Source organism: Xyrauchen texanus, chromosome 2, assembly GCF_025860055.1.
Source record: "Xyrauchen texanus isolate HMW12.3.18 chromosome 2, RBS_HiC_50CHRs, whole genome shotgun sequence".
Classification (NCBI taxonomy): Eukaryota; Metazoa; Chordata; class Actinopteri; order Cypriniformes; family Catostomidae; genus Xyrauchen; species Xyrauchen texanus.
In genome coordinates, this window is record NC_068277.1 from 23,373,770 (window position 1) to 23,391,741 (window position 17,972).

General features: G+C 39.8%; 1 protein-coding gene across 4 annotated transcripts in view; it reads left to right on the forward strand.

The window, feature by feature from the left end:
• The window catches only part of LOC127654666 (exocyst complex component 6B-like), a 150,870-nt gene that overhangs the window by 103,662 nt on the left and 29,236 nt on the right, over window positions 1-17,972 (forward strand). For 3 of the 4 annotated variants that reach the window (XM_052141928.1, XM_052141937.1, XM_052141946.1), the window contains 2 exons: window positions 1,470-1,611; window positions 3,896-3,969. In XM_052141928.1, coding sequence (XP_051997888.1) covers window positions 1,470-1,611; window positions 3,896-3,969 — 216 coding nt within the window. Of the gene's footprint in view, window positions 1-1,469; window positions 1,612-3,895; window positions 3,970-17,972 lie in introns of those variants that run through there. The other variant, XR_007971959.1, reaches the window with a different exon arrangement.

The window sequence follows — 17,972 nt, forward strand, 5'->3', positions numbered from 1 at the left end:
AAGGCTCTAAACCTGTGCTTTTTTTTATGTGCCTACAGGCTAGCCCAAATTTTCAATTTTTAAACGGGATTATCAAATGTGAATTAATTTACGTGTATATCATTGTGTCATATTAAGGAACATGATGATATGAAAAAAATTATATTTTTTACTTTATTTTTGCACCACTGTTTTTGCAGTTCAAAACAACAGAACTTACATATTACCTGTGTACTGTATATAATAGAACATTACAAATTCATACTATTCATATGTTTGGCAATTCCCCCAAAAGATTTCAACAACATTATGGAAAAATAACTTATTAACAAAGGAACAAAACCTAATTTTATATTCTGTATTTATAGTAGTATACTGGATAATGAAGTAGCCGTCCAGACTACTAAAGTTCGCTGCTTACTCACACAGTGCTGACTAGAGCGCTGAATGCAGACTATATTTTCAAACACAACCTTTTAAGGTTTAGTAATCGTGCATGGACATATTGCGATTTTAAATTTCAAATCAATTGAGAACCATTATTGGATATCATACTGATGTCTCAGAAGTCAAAGTCTGCTAGTTTCAAGTGTTTTGGATGGCCTCTTGGTAAGTGCTGCTTTCACAACTGTTACATTTGTAACACTGATCTTTCATGCTTATAACTGATATGCAGGTGGTTTTAATTTGGTCAATAATTAAAAGCTGAACCTAAGCATTCATTTGTTCATTTTAGTGATTTCTGATGTAAGAAATAACTGCAATGGAATTTTCACACCTCTGGAGGTTTCACACCTCTAGACATAGACAGAAAAGGAATAAACGGTGTATTTCTCCTCACCATTAGTGTTTCCAATAAGCAGTTAGTCCTCTTGTGTAATGGCATTTTGTTTTTATTTGTTGACCCTATCAGATAAAAATTCCACATAGTTTTCTTTCAGGTTTAGTGTCATATTAATAGATTTGGATCTCCCCTGAATTATTAGCCTGATTGTCAGGAAAGCGCTGGACGGCAGACAAGGGCATATTTGAGGTTTTTGACTTGGAGCTTGAATAGTGTATGTTTCTGCATGTGTGATGGCCAAGTGTGGCTAATGTGGTTCTTCCAGCTAAAATGTCCACCAGAGTGCTCCTTAACCACAGTCTGTGTGTTTGTGAGTTGGCATGATAGCATGAACTTGTGTGGTTGTAAACACTGTACACAGACAGAAAACGTTTCCTGTGTGTGCACGTTGAGACTACATCAGAGACTACTATGCAGAAGTACAATCTCTGCCAAAAGAGAGAATGAAAGGAGATATGAATTGTCAGGGATAACAACGAGAGTGAGATAAGAACATTGAAACATGCAAACACTTAAAAAGAAGTCACAAGTTTTACCACCCTATGGTGATGATTAGATTGAGAAGTCATATTTAAAAGAGACCCAGTTTATAACAATATCTCTTTTTTTACTCTCCATTTCGCTACCTTCCTTTTTCTGTTTGTAGGGGAAAGTGGCTCAGACGGCATGCATGTCAGCTTGTAAACACCTTTCCACCTCCCTGCTGCAGCTGCTGTTGGATGCTGATGTCAAACAAGTGTCTATGGGAGCACTGGAGCAGTTCAACATGGATGTCAGAGAGTGCGAGAGTGAGTTTGGCCTTTCTCAAGTTCGCATAAGCTTTAAATGGCAATCATAACCTGCTTGCATGCACCTTTTCCTGATATTTCATTGTCCAAATCTGAGTGTCCTCCATCATACCAGGCATGAGACATTTTATTGCACAATATAATGTCCAGTGTATACCCAAGTGCTCACCAAAAACAACTGAGGGGTTAGAAAAAAGGTGAGAAATCTGAAAATAAAGCACTTTTGGCTTGCACTGAAGCTTTGTCGCTAGGCCTGTCTCTTCTTACAGCTTTGCGCGTGATCACAGCTAAAACCGCTTTTGAGTGCGTAACCCCTGCTGGTTAATGGATTTCCAGTGCTCCTCAATCAGTGTACACTGTCACACAGAGGTCACAGACAGAGAGACAGAATGACCTCAGTCACAAAATGGCCATGTCTCTCACTCTGTAAGCTGCCTTTTTGGCGTGGCTGTGCTTTGATTTACCAACCATCTTGATAAGTACCATATCAATGATTGGTTTCAGTTGGAGAGACCATGTCCCATTAAATTGAATGTTCCTTTTATCCTCAAACCACAGAACTGCACTTTAATCAAGATCCCACTCAAGTAAAAAAGAGAAAACTCCCATCCCCCATCATTCCACACTTCCTTTTACCCCAGTCTTGGTGAATGAGGTCACCATGTTTACGGTTTCTGGAAGTTTCAGGGTTTGGTTTACAGTAATAATATAGGCCTAAAATAACTTCTTAAAGATATTACCACTTGAATGCACAGATGATGTGTCTGTGGTTGGTTCTATCAACAGTGTGGACATGCCTGCTCTGTGTGATAAATAAAGGAAAATTAAGAAGTGAAACGAAGATAAGTTCATAGTGGAGCTGATAATACATATCTTGTTCAATCATAAGCCACAGCAACTGAAAAAGCCCAACACTTTAAGGAATTAAATGGAAATATAATTCTACATTGTCTTTTAATATCATTGATAAAGGAGTAGATATTACTGTACATACAGACATTTAATATAGAATAAATATGCACTAAAAGCACTCCAAATGCCTTTGGACCACAAATAAACCATCACATCATGTTTTCAGTATATTACTAAACATTTTCCAGCAAAGGGTGATCAGCCACCTTCCAACTGCAATTTTATCTCGAAATCACAATGGGCTATTTTAATCAAAAATTTGCCTTTCACTTCTAGTGTGCCTCTTTGACCTGTACAACTCCACATGTGAGTGATGGGTCAGTCATAGGGAGAGCAGCATGAGCTGCTTCCTTTTCAATTCAACTGGTTTTTGGGAGCATAAAGGTCTTGATAGCTTGTTCCTGCTTATCCCTTAAGAAGCTTCTTTGCATGGTCCCTTTAATAGGGTTTTGAGCTGGTATGTGGCAGTTAGGTGAAAGCCTAGAATTGTTCTCTTTCCTCTCGTTTCTTGACAATATGTGTTCTGACATGGTCACGTGAACTATGCTGCCTTTGGCCCCGGTCACTTTCCTGTAACAAGGCAAGCAGGGATGTTCGAGTAATCAACAGAGTCTCGGACAGAGACACAGCGACAAAAGTGCGAGTGTATTGGATAAGCAGTCGCTGGCTCAGCATTTGTGGGGGTCAGAAATAAAGATTGCTGGCTTGTAATTTGCGTGAGAGGCAAGAAAGGCATGCAGCATTGCGAGGTGAAAGGGATTTCTCCTGGCCCCGGATTGTTTTGTCTCCGTGTGTCAAATGCTCCGACTTTCAGAATGGCGAAGCTGCTTGTTTACAGGTTCCCGTCTAAAGGCATAGAAAGATCCAATGGCCTCACATCCAACCCTCAGAAACATCTCTACAACTCCTACACCCCCCCACACACCACCAGACCATTGGCTTTTCACAGATTTTGTCGGCCCCTTTGCTCAGTACCACACCATTGGTCTGGGACAGTGGCATCATGGGAATCCATTAGGTTTGGGGTTACAGGGTAAATTCGTCCCCTCGTCCCACACATCCACTCTATCTGACTTGTCAGATCAATGTTTGGGAGAATTAATGAGAGTTTGATGGTCTTTTTTTGGATGGGACATACAAAGCCGGTGGCAGACCCAGAGACATGACTCTGTGGCAGGGGCTGCCCTGAACCACCCAACTAACCTTCCTCCCCCCTTTGCCAGTACTCCCAAAACCTTGAAAGCCTCTCTCCATTTCACCACCCCCACTGAACCTCCCCCTGTCCTCCCCTTGTCCCAGCTGTCATCTGTCTGCCAATCTCCCGCTCCATGGCGAATTCCCTGCTCTCTTTATCCCTCTCTCTTTCCCACAGGGTTTGCCAGGGCCGGCCCGGTGCCTGGCTTCCAGGGGGACACTCTGCTGCTCGCCTTCATCGACTTGAGACAAGTAGGTCTTTGTTTTTTCCACTCCTTTTTCTTTTCTTTCATTCTTCTTTCCCCCTTCTGTTTTCCCCTGTTTACCCCTTTGCACCCCCCTTTCTCTTATTCTCCCCTCTACTGCCAAACCCAACCCCCTAAACCTCCACGCTAGCCTTGGTTTTGTTTGAAGGTTTCATTCCTTGAGTTACCCTCAGTGTGTGAGCCTGTGTGGGGTTGTATTCATATCTGTGGTCTGAATGACTGGCCTGAAATTCACTTTTGGGTGGTTTTGTATTTACCATTGTGGCAGTTGGTGTGGAGGTAGCCTCAAGACCTCCTCCTGTTTAGTTTAAGGTAAGACTTTTTTTGCTGTTTCTTTATGGGTCACCTTATCCCATTTGCACCTCTACACACTTTGCAGATCTGGAACCACTGGCCTGTGCTATTGCTCTGACCTGAAAATTAAAATCACTGACCAGAACATAAAGGTGATGTTGTAAAGAGAAAGTCAATAGCTCAAGTCCTTATTATCTCATCCCATTATTGTTGTTCTTACTGGTTTTAAGAGGATATGTTATGTACTGTGTCCAATATCCACTACCACTGTCTAAGCAGTTCATTTGACCATTCTCCAATATTATGTTATCAGAGCTGTGGCCTAGCTGTGCACCTGATTGTGTGCCTATGTACCAGTCCCACTTGCCCCATCTATTACCATTATTTCCATTCCTGTTAAGTAGCAAAACCCCCTAAAATAAATTTTAATATCATGTCCAGTCATGCACCATTTGTACAAAATCTCTTGTACAAATGAAATTAAGGCGGAATTAATATATTGTGTCTCTGTGTATTCGTAAATGTAGAGATCTAGAGAGGCTATAAAAACAATAACAGTGGGGGTATAAGGCTCCATACTTGAGACCCCCTCCCTCATTGCCAAAGTGGCCAACCTGAGCGGGTGTCAGGGACTGAGAGAGGATGACGGATGGGCTGGATGCTCGGGGAGTACTGGATGAATGAGCTGACAGACAGTGACAGATAGCTCTTTCTTCTACTAAAACAATCCGGTTTTGTACCGCCTGCCATCATGATGCAGTGCCACTTGTTTTCCATTTGTTTTTTTTAAAACCTAACTTCACCATGAAGGCGCTTGTGTGGTTTTGCTTTGTTTTTTGTTTTTTTTTATGAAAGGACAAAAGACGATGCTGAAGAAAAAAATTTAATCTATTGCTTTGGAGCTGTCATGATGCATGAAATCTGTAATGATAACTTTCATACTGTTATTGTCATTATAATTTCAGAAATATCAGATGGAAGTGTGTAGAGATGCACGTAAACCCCCTTACTCCCCTCCTCTCAAGCAGTGACTTTTTCAAGGGGTTGTTCGGGTGATGAGGGACGTCAGAACCGCTCTGTTGACCCAGGCATCCCCCTGCGTGCCTGGCCCTGAATACGCCCGATAAATCAACCTGAAGGGCCCGTTTGTGTCCTAGTCTCCCGGGTCCTGGGATGGGGCTGCAGGTCAATACTTGTGGAGATAGACAACGGAAAAGTCCGGAAGCTTTGGGAGGCATTTTGGTGAAAGGCTGGAACCTGGATTCACTCTCCTATCTGAAAAGAAAAGAATGTACACAAAAAGAGGAACATCCAGACCTGCTTCAAAGTGCTATAGATCATGAGGAATAGGAAGACAAATGAAGGAGGACTGATGTTATGGAAGGAGAATCATGGAGAAGAAATAGAGAGAATAAATGCTCAGACATTCTCATTAATTCTTTCATTAATCTCTACTATCTGGCTATACTCACACAGCCGCAGAATACGGTTGTCCGATGTGTTTTGGGTTCTAAATACGGTTATGTTAATACAAAGTTAATTTTGACAGACACATCTGAATTCTGCTTTAGTATGTCAGTAGGAAATATCCATTTTAATTTACAAACTTTCAGGGCTCAGGGCTCTCACAGATCCATGAGTCAGTCTGGGATTACTCGATGGGAAAGAAGCAATGAAGCCAAAAGTTCTCCAAAATGCTTGGAATAATGGATGTGAAATTGTACCTGGGAAAATTGGTTCTGATTTAAAGGCAAAGGTCTGTCACACCAAAATGTGCTCTTTATATGAGTTTAATTAATAAATAAAAATTAGTCATGGCATTTTTTTTTAAATTAAATATGAGTGCCTAAATTTTTGCACAGTTCTGTATGACATTGGTATAACTCCTGGCAACCTTAGAGCTGCAGTTCTATATTTAGGAAAATTATATTAGTGGATTATAGGACAGAAGGTTTGTGGTGATAGGAATACTTGGCTGGCCTTGGTGTGGGAGGCCTGATAGCCTCTGTGGTGTGGCAGTGGACACTCCATCGGTCACCACTTGCCTCAACTCTTGCCCTGGATCTTCTCCTTTCCCAAATTCCTTTCAGATCTACAGTGCATCCGGAAAGTATTCACAGTGCTTCACTTTTTCCACATTTTGTTATGTTACAGCCTTATTCCAAAATTGATTAAATTAATTTTTTTCCTCAAAATTCTACAAACAATACCCAATAATGACAATGTGAAAGAAGTTTGTTTTTAAAATCTTTGCAAATTTATTAAAAAAAAAAAAATCATATGAACATAAGTATTCACAGCCTTTGCCGTGACACTCAGAATTGAGCTCAGGTGCATCCTGTTTCCACTGATCATCCTTGATGTTTCTACAACTTGATTGCATCCGGAAAGTATCCACAGCGCTTCACTTTTTCCACATTTTGTTATGTTATGGTCTTATTCCAAAATGGATTAAATTCATAATTTTTTTTTTATTCTACAAACAATACCCCATAATGACAATGTGAAAAGTTTGTTTTTAAAATCTTTGCAAATTTATTAAAAATAAAAAACAAAAAAAATCACATGTACATAAGTATTCACAGCCTTTGCTCAATACTTTGTTGAAGCACCTTTGACACCAATTACAGCCTCAAGTTTTTTTGTGTATGATGCTACAAGGTTGGCACACCTATTTTTGGGCAGTTTCTCCCTTTCTTCTTTGCAGGACCTCTCAAGCTCCATCAGGTTGGATGGGGAGCATGGGTGCACAGCCATTTTCAGATCTGTCCAGAAATGTTCAATCGGATTCAAGTCTGTGCTTTGGCTGGGCTACTCAAGGACATTCACAGAGTTGTCCCTTAGACTCCTTTGTTTTCTTGGCTGTGTGCTTGGGGTCGTCATCCTGTTGGAAGATGAACCTTCGCCCCAGCCTGAGGTCCAGAGCACTCTGGAGCAGGTTTTCATCAAGGATGTCTCTGTACATTGCTGCATTCATCTTTCCCTCGATCCTGACTAGTCTCCCAATTCCTGCCGCTGAAAAACATCCCCACAGCATGATGCTGCCACCACCATGCTTCACTGTAGGGATGGTATTGGCCAGGTGGTGAGAGGTGCCTGGTTTCCTCCAGACATGACGCTTGCCATTCAGGCCAAAGAGTTCAATCTTTTGTTTCTCATGGACTGAGGACTTCAGGTGCCTTTCGGCAAACTCCAGACGGGCTGTCATGTTCCTTTTACTGAGGAGTGGCTTCCGTCTGGCCACTATACCATACAGGCCTGATAGGTGGAGTTCTGCAGAGATGGTTGTTCTTCTGGAAGTTTCTCCTCTCACCACAGAGAAGAAATTTTGGAGCTCTGCCAGAGTGACCATCGGGTTCTTGGTCACCTCCCTGACTAAGGCCCTTCTCCCCCGATCGCTCAGTTTGGCCGGGCGGCCAGCTCTAGGAAGAGTCCTGGTGGTTCCAAACTTCCATTTATGGATGATGGAGGCCACTGTACTCATTGGGACCTTCAATGCTGCAGACATTTTTCTGTACCCTTCCCCAGATCTGTGCCTCGATACAATCCTGTCTCGGAGGTCTACAGACAATTCCTTGGACATCCTGGCTTGGTTTGTGCTCTGACATGCACTGTTAACTGTGGGACCTTATATAGACAGGTGTGTGCCTTTCCAAATCATGTCCAATCAACTTGTAGAAACATCTCAATGATGATCAGTGGAAACAGGATGCACCTGAGCTCAATTTTGAGTGTCATGGCAAAGGCTTTGAATACTTAAGTAAATGTGATGTTTTCATTTTTTTTATTTTTAATAAATTTGCAGTTATCCAGTTATCTCTGTCAGTTTGACTAATTTGATCGTTAACTGCATGTGGTCTTTGGAGTACCACACACTTCAGAAGTGGCTGGAAGACTTCACAGGTTCACAGTAATTTTGCACATTGTTGCAGGTGCATCATAGCCACAGGGCATTTCAAGGGTTAAGATGGAAGAGCCTGGCTACTACCATCCATTTTTGCCAGTGACCCAGACAAAGGTTATGGTCTGCAGTGGTGTCTCTTCTCCCCTCCCTTCATGGCCTGTTCTGGGGTACAGCATAGAAAGGGGGGAGGGGGGATCATTTTCCCCCTACTGTGAATTTGGGAACCATGAGGCTGCTATACATTCCTGTGGCCTGTCCACAGACATTATCCTGGAATTCCTGGAATGGTGTTAAAAGGATTCAAAATAAAATCCTTTTCTTTTTTCTAACCCCCAGCATTCTTCTTTCTTGGTCCTTGTTGGTGAAAGACTAACACCAGTGACATGGCTAAAGGCTTATGTTTAGCTGCCCATCTAATCCCTCTGGGCACCTTAAAAGTACACATCTAGTCTCACTGCTAGCGTCAACCGTCTGTATCCGACTGTGGCATGTGCAGTGGAACTGGCTTTACCCATGACTTCATCAGTAAGCCATCCTCTCATTCTCTCAATTTTTACCTATGTTCTGTGTCTCTTTTATCGCTATTGTTCTTTGATTGAGATATTTCTGGGTTTTGAGTTAAAAATGTTGCTGTTCAGAAGTGCTGTCAAAAGAGATTCTGGTGGTGTAATCATGGTTGAGGCTTGCATAAAAATGAAAGTAATCCATAATTTGATCTGCTCCAATTCAACGGCTGAATATTCTCAAGGTTACTTTGCAGTCTTTTTATAGGCCTTTGTTTTTGTATGTCCTTGTTTGGTAATTGCTAAACAAACTGAATCCACCAGTGACTCGTAGTAAATAAAATTTGTTTCGGCAACAGGGTGCAGGGTGGGGACATTATGGCTGGCCAGAAGTTGAAAGCTGCCCTCTAAAAGGAGTTCACTGCGATCTAGGGAAACTTGCTTCTTTTTCCAATCCTCAGTCAGAAGCATCCTCTGGAATCTAAGGGAATCTGGAGAATGTTCCCTCAGTTAGGAAGACAACTTGTTAAAGAAATTGGCAATTTTGTGCTTCTTTTCTAACTTCTTGCCATAGTTCTTATTTGGTTGACGTGTGTACCCGATAGTTCCATATACATCTAACCACTCTGTGTGCTGCTTTCGAGAAGGAAGACACAAAATAAATAAAAAATAAATGGGAGTACCCAGCTTAATGATGTTGAATTTTGAATATTACCCAGAGGCATACTGGAAAATATTTGAAAGGCTCATACTTACAACTCAAAAGTAGTTAAGTCATTTCAAATTTATTTGTATTTATATATCGCTTTTAAGTCCACAGTGAACAGTTTCATTGAAAACTTAATTGAAAATCATGCCGTAATACTGTATTTTTGGATTAAGGCTCCCAGAGAGCAAACCAAAGGAACTGTGCGAAGGAACAAAACCTACATAAGATGTTTAGTTGTTGGATAAAACCCTTGGGAGAAACCAGACTTCTCTGGCTATACAGCATGAACAAAATGCCACTATTAGTTAGCCATATCTAATACAAGTCATGCATTGAGTAAATTGAGTAGATTTGTGATAGGCAGTGTTTCAAACTAAAGGGAGGTGAATGAATTTAAGATGATTGATTAAGTTCACCCCAAATTGACTGAAGGGGTGCAGGTACTGTAGATGCAGTGTTATTTTTTTATTTGGCTGGTAAAGGCATTAGTTGGCAGGAATATTTTTGTCTTTGTATTCTACTTTAAGAGAATGAAGTGATGTAGGCAGTGGTCTGTGTTACTCTATGTTTGAAATCGCAAATGCTGCAGTTGATAGCAGTTTATTAGCTGTGGAGTCCATCCTTAAGGTTGAGATGATGCAAGCAGTGGTCAGTCAAGTATCTCTTGCTCTCTGGCTGGCTGTTGGCAGCAATGAATCCTCTGTGAAGTCCATCATAGTAGGATAAACTGATGCAGATGGTAATCATCTAAGCGCCCCTTGCTGTCTGATTGGTACTGCAGTTAGTAGTCATTGCTCAGCAACACATAGCGGTTGGAGTAGAACACCGGGCTGGACCAAAGCTGGATCTAACAAGCTGTTGGAACCTCTGAGTTGGTGTCCTGAGGATGAGACAGGGAAGCAAATAGAACAATATTACCCTAGATGCTATTTACTTAATTTAACAGCAGAGTTAAGGAATATGAGAAGTATAACTACTTGAGGGATAAATTAGATTTATGCATGTCTAAAGAGATGACTCGTTAATCTAGACTTAAATTGAAAGATTGTCCAAAACAATGCTATGAAGGCTTTTCTTGAGTTTAAGAGCCAAGTTGGAAAGGGATTTATGTCTTGTGGTGGATTTTGATATTCTGGGTACTATTAACAGGCCATAATTTTGCGACATTAGTGAACGTGATGGATTATAGCTTGTTTGAAGGTCGCTTAAGTAGAGGAGCTAGACTATTCAAAGCTTTGTACGTATGAGAATTAAAAAAATTATATGAAACCTAACAGGCAGCCAGTGTAGTGATGATAAGATTCAGGTGATATCACACAGTATTTCCTGCTTCTAGTAAGCACTCTTAGCTGCTGCATTTTGAACCAACTGAAGCTTATTTATTGAGTCAACAGAACATCAAACCAGCAGTTGTCATTTTTATTTGAATAGCGCTTTTCACAACATACACGGTTTCAAAGTAGATTTACAGAAAATTATTTTATAACAATATTAAGCTGGAATATCTGTAATGTCTTAGTCATTATTGTGCAGTTTGATAAAAATGTGATTGTAGATTTTGTCTTTAAAAACAAAGTGAGTAATATTTAGACCCCACAGTGAGCAAGCCAAAGGTGACTGTGGCAAGGAACACAAAACTTCATAAGATGTTGGTTAATGGAGAAAAATAACCTTGGGGCAAAATAGGCTCACTGTGGGGGCCAGTTCCCCTCTGGATAAACAGCATGAATATAATGCCAATATTGGTTATTTTTGTCTAGCACAATTCATGGTTTTAATTGCGTTGTGACAGTGAGTTGATCACGTTTCATCAATTTAGCCTCTCAAATCAACACTTGACTTGCCAACCTTTAAAAGACACATAGACATAAAACACTTCAAGTATATCACACAATGTTAGTTTAAATGTTTATTATCATCGCCACGGTAAAAAGGCCTTTTTGAAAAGCTGTGGCAGGGTGCTCTGCTACTCACAACGGCGTGCGGAAAAACGAACGAACGGGCTATACAATCTAAACAAATAAAACAAAATAAAAAAAACATGCACGTTATCTTACCTTACCTCAAAGTAAATGTTAGGGGTCAATGTTTAAAAAGAAATAATTTATGAACTTCAAGATTAATGACAAAGTCTTTAAAGTCCATCCTGAATTAACTGCGGAAGTACACAGAGATGCATTATCCTTTTTTATTTGGATGATTAAGGCTTTGGCTAGCAATTCATTGTTTGTGTTTGTATTCCATTTTTTGAGAATGTAGTCCATCCTTTGACCAAGATGATGCTGAGAGGTCAGTGAAGTGCATTGCAGTTCAACTAGTAGCTTGTGGCAGATGTACAACTGAACAAGAGGGTAAGTACATCAGAGTGTCTAGTTTGAGAAATAGATGGCTCACATGTCCTCAGCTGACAGCTTCATTGACTTCTACCTGCTCAACACCAGTTTCATGTACAACAGTAGAGAAGACTCAGGGGTGCAGGCCTTTTGGGAAGAATTGAAAAGAAAAAGACACTTTTGAAACAGAAAAACAAAAGTAAAAGGGTTAGAGTGGGCGATGAAACACAGACATTTAACAACAGATAATTGGAAAAGAGTGTTATGGATCTTAAACCCATTGAGCTTATGTGGGATCAGCTAGACTGTAGACGGTGTGTGAGAAGTGCGTGACAAGATAGCCACATCTATGGCAAGTGCTACAGGAAGCATGGGGTGAAATGTCACCCAAGTATCTTGACAAACTGACAGCTAGAATGCCAAGGATCTGCAAAGCTGTCATTGCTGCACATGGATGATTTTTTGATGAGAACTCTTTGAAGCAGTTTAAGAAGCTCTGATAATTTTTTTCAAATTGTAATTTTTCATGTTATTAATGTCCTGACTATTCATTGTGATCAGTTGACTTTGGTGAATATAAGTACCAATTTCATTCAAAATCTGTACATTATTCCAAACTTTTGTCCGGCAGTGTATGTATATATATTTATTATTTACTATTTATAGGTATGCGCTTGAGTAAAATATTTTTGTTTTGTTTTATTCTATAAAGCACTGACAATTCTCCCAAATTCCAAATAAAAATATTGTCATTGAGCATTTATTTGCAGAAAATGACAATTGGTCAAAATAACAAAAAAGATTTTTCCAGACCTCGAATAATGCAAAGAAAACAAATTCATATGAATTATTAAACAACACAATACTAATGTTTTAACTTGGGAAGAGTTCAGAAATCTATATTTGTTGGAATGACCAAGATTTTCAATTACAGCTTTCATCCATCTTGGCATGCTCTCTACTGGTCTTTCACATCGCTGTTGGGTGACTTTATGCCACTCCTGGGCAAAAATTTAAGCAGCTCGGCTTTTTTGATGGCTTGTGTCCATCCATCTTACTCTTGATGACATTCTAGAGGTTTTCAATGGGGTTAATCCCCAAATATTGAGTTCTGAACTAAAACATTAGTATTGTGTTGTTTAAAAATTAATATGAACTTGTTCCCTTTCTTTATTTTTATTGTTATTTTATTGAAATTATATATGTATATATGATTTATTTCATTGTTTCATGAAATCACTACTTGTCCCATTCAAGGAACTATCTGAAACAAAATGAAACACTTACAGTGTTTGCACAGTTTCATTTTGGTTCCGACAGTGTCAACATGCAAGCCCTGGGGAAAAATGTCATTGATCTATACATGACATAATTGACTTAAAATTTTCTGGATGAGTAAATGTGAAAGGCTATGACCAAAATATTTGTTGTTCGGGAAGATGAAATGAAATCAAGTAGTGTAGAACATTGTTTTATGATGGATGAACACAATGTGATAATAAATTAAGAAGTGTAAATTCTGGTTGATGGTTGAATGACCTTGATGTTATTTTTGAATATTAAACCAATCTAGCAAGACATGTGATTTCCAGACGTTTTCAAACTCACTGTTTGATATTTCCCAGTCATGCAAGTGCCTTAAGGAGAATGAACCCATGCAATGCTGAATTGTCTGTCTGCTGTCTGTCTATTACCCTCACCCTCTGCTTTCAAACACACAATATCACTGCAGGCCCATGAGGTCAATACTGTTGTGTCAATACATGTTTTGTGTTCACATGTTTTTTTTTTTTTTAATTTTTAATAATTTTTGTTGTTTATATTTTCGGCCAAACCACTGATTTGTGTGTCACAGCTGCCCAAACATATTTATGGCGATGCAAGTTCAGCTATGGCTTGTACAATTCCCCTTGCCCCCCCTCTTCTACTCATCATTTTCTGTCCTCTCTTAACTATCTTTATAAATAAAATGGTGAAAAGGCCATAAAGAACATGAAAAACTAAGGAATAGAAACACCTAATTGTTCCTTGAATTTATGACAAAATTGTATTTTATTGTGTTTGCTGAGCATTGAATATGCAAGACAACCTTTAGTTTTGGAAAGGATTGTGAGAAGAAGCCTCCTTGGAAGTGAGTTGGGAAGCAAAACAAGACCACCTCTGTCCCACATTCCCTGTTAGTGATGTCATGATGATGAGCTGGACCCTGAGTGTATGTTTGTTTTTTTAATGAAGCCTCTCGGTCAACAGGAGTCTCCCTGATCCTTAACCTGCAAGGTTCAGTAGCTGGGGTAAGACGGACAGCACCAAAGGTGCACAGGAAAGAAGAGATGGAGGATGAAACCATATGGCTGGTGCTCTTCTCACACTGTTCATCTTGAGATGGCCACAGATCTGCTCTCTGTGTGCTTCCATTGGGACAGACAAAAAGTTTAAAAAAAAGAGATGGAAGAAAGACAGAGGAGTGCCACAGAACCTTGATTGTACAAGCAAACCAACTCACCTAGATGTTCCTGTCTTTGCTTATGGTAATTAAAAAAAATAGAATCAGAAACAGTGCAAACGTAGGCAGGAGAAAGAAAAGTAAACGACACAGGGAGTTTTCTCAGACCATCTCTCCATATTCTCCCTAAACAAGCCAGTGACAGGTGTCAGAGTTTAATTGCTTTTTCTAAATGCCCAGAGAGTGTGTCATGCTTAAATCCATCCCCCTGTTCCTTTTCAATGGCCTACTAGTGTGTGTCAGTGAAAAGCCTGTTTGAGGTGCTGTCACAGGTCTCCAGGGGTCAGACAATGAGTTGCCCTGCTTGTATGGAGTCAGTGAGGGAGCAGATATTCCCTGAGCAGGGGGTTGACATCTCTCTTTGCTGCAGGGTCCCATTCAGCCTTATGAGGATGACACTGACATAGTGTGTGTGTGTGTGTGTGTGTGTTCTCATGTTCATTTTGGAGTGAGAGATGCATGCTGAACTGTCAGTGGATCCCTGTGTTTCTAGCTTACCCCTTTTCGTCTTTTATATCTCTTAAGTGTCTTCCTTTTTGTGGACGGTCTTAAAAATGCAGTTTAAGTCAGTTTACACCTTAGCCAAATACATTTAAACTCAGTTTTCACAAGTCCTGACATTTAATCGTAGAAAACATTGACTGTCTTAGGTCAGTTAGGATCACTACATTATATTAAGAATGTGAAATGTCAGAATAATAGTAGAGGGAATTATTTATTTCAACTTATATTTCTTTCATCACAAATTTTCGGTCATATTGATGTCAGGGCTTTGTGATGGCCATACCTTGACTTTGTTGTCCTTAAGCCGTTTTACCACAACTTGTAGGTATGCTTTGGGTCATTGTCAATTTGGAAGAACCATTTGCGACCAAGCTTTAACTTCCTGGCTGATATCTTGAGATGTTGCTTCAATATATCCAAGAGCACTTAACCAGTAAATATCCACATAATTTTCCTTCCTCATGATGCCATCAGTTTTGTGAAGTGCACCAGTCCTGCCTGCAGCAAAGCACCCCCACAACATGATGCTGCCACCCCCATGCTTCATGGTTGGAATGGTGTTCTTCGACTTGCAAGCCTCCAAACATAATGGTCATTATGGCCATTTTGTTTCATCAGACCAGAACACATTTCTCCAAATAAAATAAGATCTTTGTCCCCATGTGCACATGCAAATTGTAGTCTGGCTTTTTTATGGCAGTTTTGGAGCAGTGGCTTTTACCTTGCTGAGCAGCCTTTCGGTTATGTGGATATAGGACTTATTTTACTGTGGATATAGATACTTGTCTTCCTGTTTCCTCCAGTATCTTTACAAGGTCCTTTGCAGTTGTTCTGTGATTAATTTGCACTTTTTGCACCAAACTACGTTAATCTCTAGGAGACAGAATGTGTCTTCATCCTGAGCGGTATGATGGCTGCATGGTCCCATGGTGTTTATACTTGCATACTATTGTTTGTACAGATGACTATGGTACCTTCAGGCGTTTGGAAATTGCTCCCAATGATTAACCAGACTTGTGGAGGTCGACAATTTTTTCTGAGGTCTTGGCTGATTTCTTTTGATTGTCCCATAATGTCAAGCAAAGAGGCACTGAGTTTGAAGGTAGGCCTTAAAATACATCCACAGGTACATCTCCAATTCAGTACACCTCCTATCAGAAGCTAATTGTCTAAAGGCTTGACATCATTTTCTGGAATTTTCCAAGCTGCTTAAAGGCACAGTTAACTTGGTGGATGTAAACTTCTGACCCACTGGAACTGTGATAGTCAATTAAATGTGAAACAATCTATCTTTAAACAATTGTTGGAAAAATTACTTGTGTCATGCGCAAAGTAGATGTCCTAAACGACTTGCCAAAACTATTGTTTGCTAATATTAAATCTAGAGCTGTTGGAAAAAATTGTTTCAGCGATGCATCGCGATTCATACTCAAACTATTCTGAATCGATTCTCAAAAGAATCAGAATCGATTCTGAGTTCAGTTTAAATCACGGCAGAGCAGTGGTGCACGCCAAAGACAGATGTGGAAACAAAGACGTGATTTAAGTGCATACACTAAAGTCAAGTGCACAAACATGACTGTTTGCAGACCAGCTGTATCAAACACATGACCATTTGTGCCCGAATGAAACTACGATCCCGACATTCTTTCACAAACCCACGCACATAGCAATGGGAGAGTTTATTCATGATAAGAAGCCAACAAACAACATGAAAGACGTGCTTGCACTGATTTGCACAACGGGGTAAACGCAGAAGAAAATAATGATGAGGCAGCGGTTCGGAGATGTTGGTCCCCCGATGCCTTTCTCTACTCTTGCACGCTCTCTATTTCATTGACTTTTGTCATTTGATCTTTTCTCAGAGGAAACGGATAGAACGGTGCGTACGGGAAGCTTGATACATTTCTGCTGCTACAACTGCACATATCTAAACCTCTTTACATCACCTGTGCAGGTGAAGAGAGGAGAAGCTGACAGCTGCACTCTCATAGAAGCAGATATATATCTCTTATCCTGGACCAGCAACTTACATTTGTGCTTAAAAATGAAAATGTATAGCATGACATAGATTAATTTTAAATAATTATGAAATGCTATTAAATGAGTTACAATGCTTAAACAAAAATAAATATAATAATGTAATCAGTTGAAGTAATAGTGTTCAGTGTGCTTTGATAGAGAACCAATATATATATTTTTTTGTGCTTTTAAGAGATTTTTTTATTAGGTTCTAAAGAACCTTATAAAGAAACTGAAAAACTGAGATCTTTTAAATCTTAGTGTTTGCACCGTTTAATTTTGTTTCAAACAGTGACTGCCCAACATGTGTCAACATGTAAACCCTGGAGAATCTTTCTCTTTTAAACTATAGAACCATTTATTTAATCTTATGGATGTTCCATGTTTGTTCACAGCTCATACTGAAAAGGCCAGTTTATGTAATGTGACTCATTCTGATTTATAAAAAAAGCTGTTAAATGAAAAGCTGAAAGGGAAAAAAATAGAGAGTGAAAACTAAATTTGTGAAGAAACTGAAAAAAGAAAGATATTGAAGGACAAGATGCATCATGATGCATCGAGAATCGTTTTATAATCAAACCGTTACTCTTTGAATCATAATCGAACCATGAGGCCAGTGAAGATTCACGCCTCTAATTAAAAATGTGGAGTGGTTAAAACATGAGTTTTAATTACTTCAATCTAAGGGGCAGAAAGCAGAGAGACTAATAATGAGCCTGTTGACACTCCATACTTATGCTTGATTTGAATTTTCTTCATTACACAAGCAAAGTGGTAGTGATCGGATAATGAGGACCTAAACCATGCTAATGCCTGTCCACAAATGCCAACATTATTCACAAGCTTATCCAAGAGAATGTCGTGATCTGTCTCAAGCAGATTCTTCAAGTTTTTTTGGAGGGGATGGGTGTCACATAAACCTAACCACTAGGGTATCTCGATTTCCATTGCTTGCCCTCTTCCACTTTTCTATATGCAGAAACTCCCTGGTCCCATGATACGCAGCACTACCTGTCTTTTCAGTGTTATGACCGCACCATCTGAGCTCATAATTTGGTCTATATTTCAGATATCTTGGCCTGAATAAAGAACCTTCAGTTCTAACTTGTGATGATGGCACTCCTTGTCATTGCAGCCAGGGAATCTAATGACCACAACACTTACACCTGTTAGGCCAGCCAGGATGAGCTAAACTTCTCCCACATCTTAATTGACTG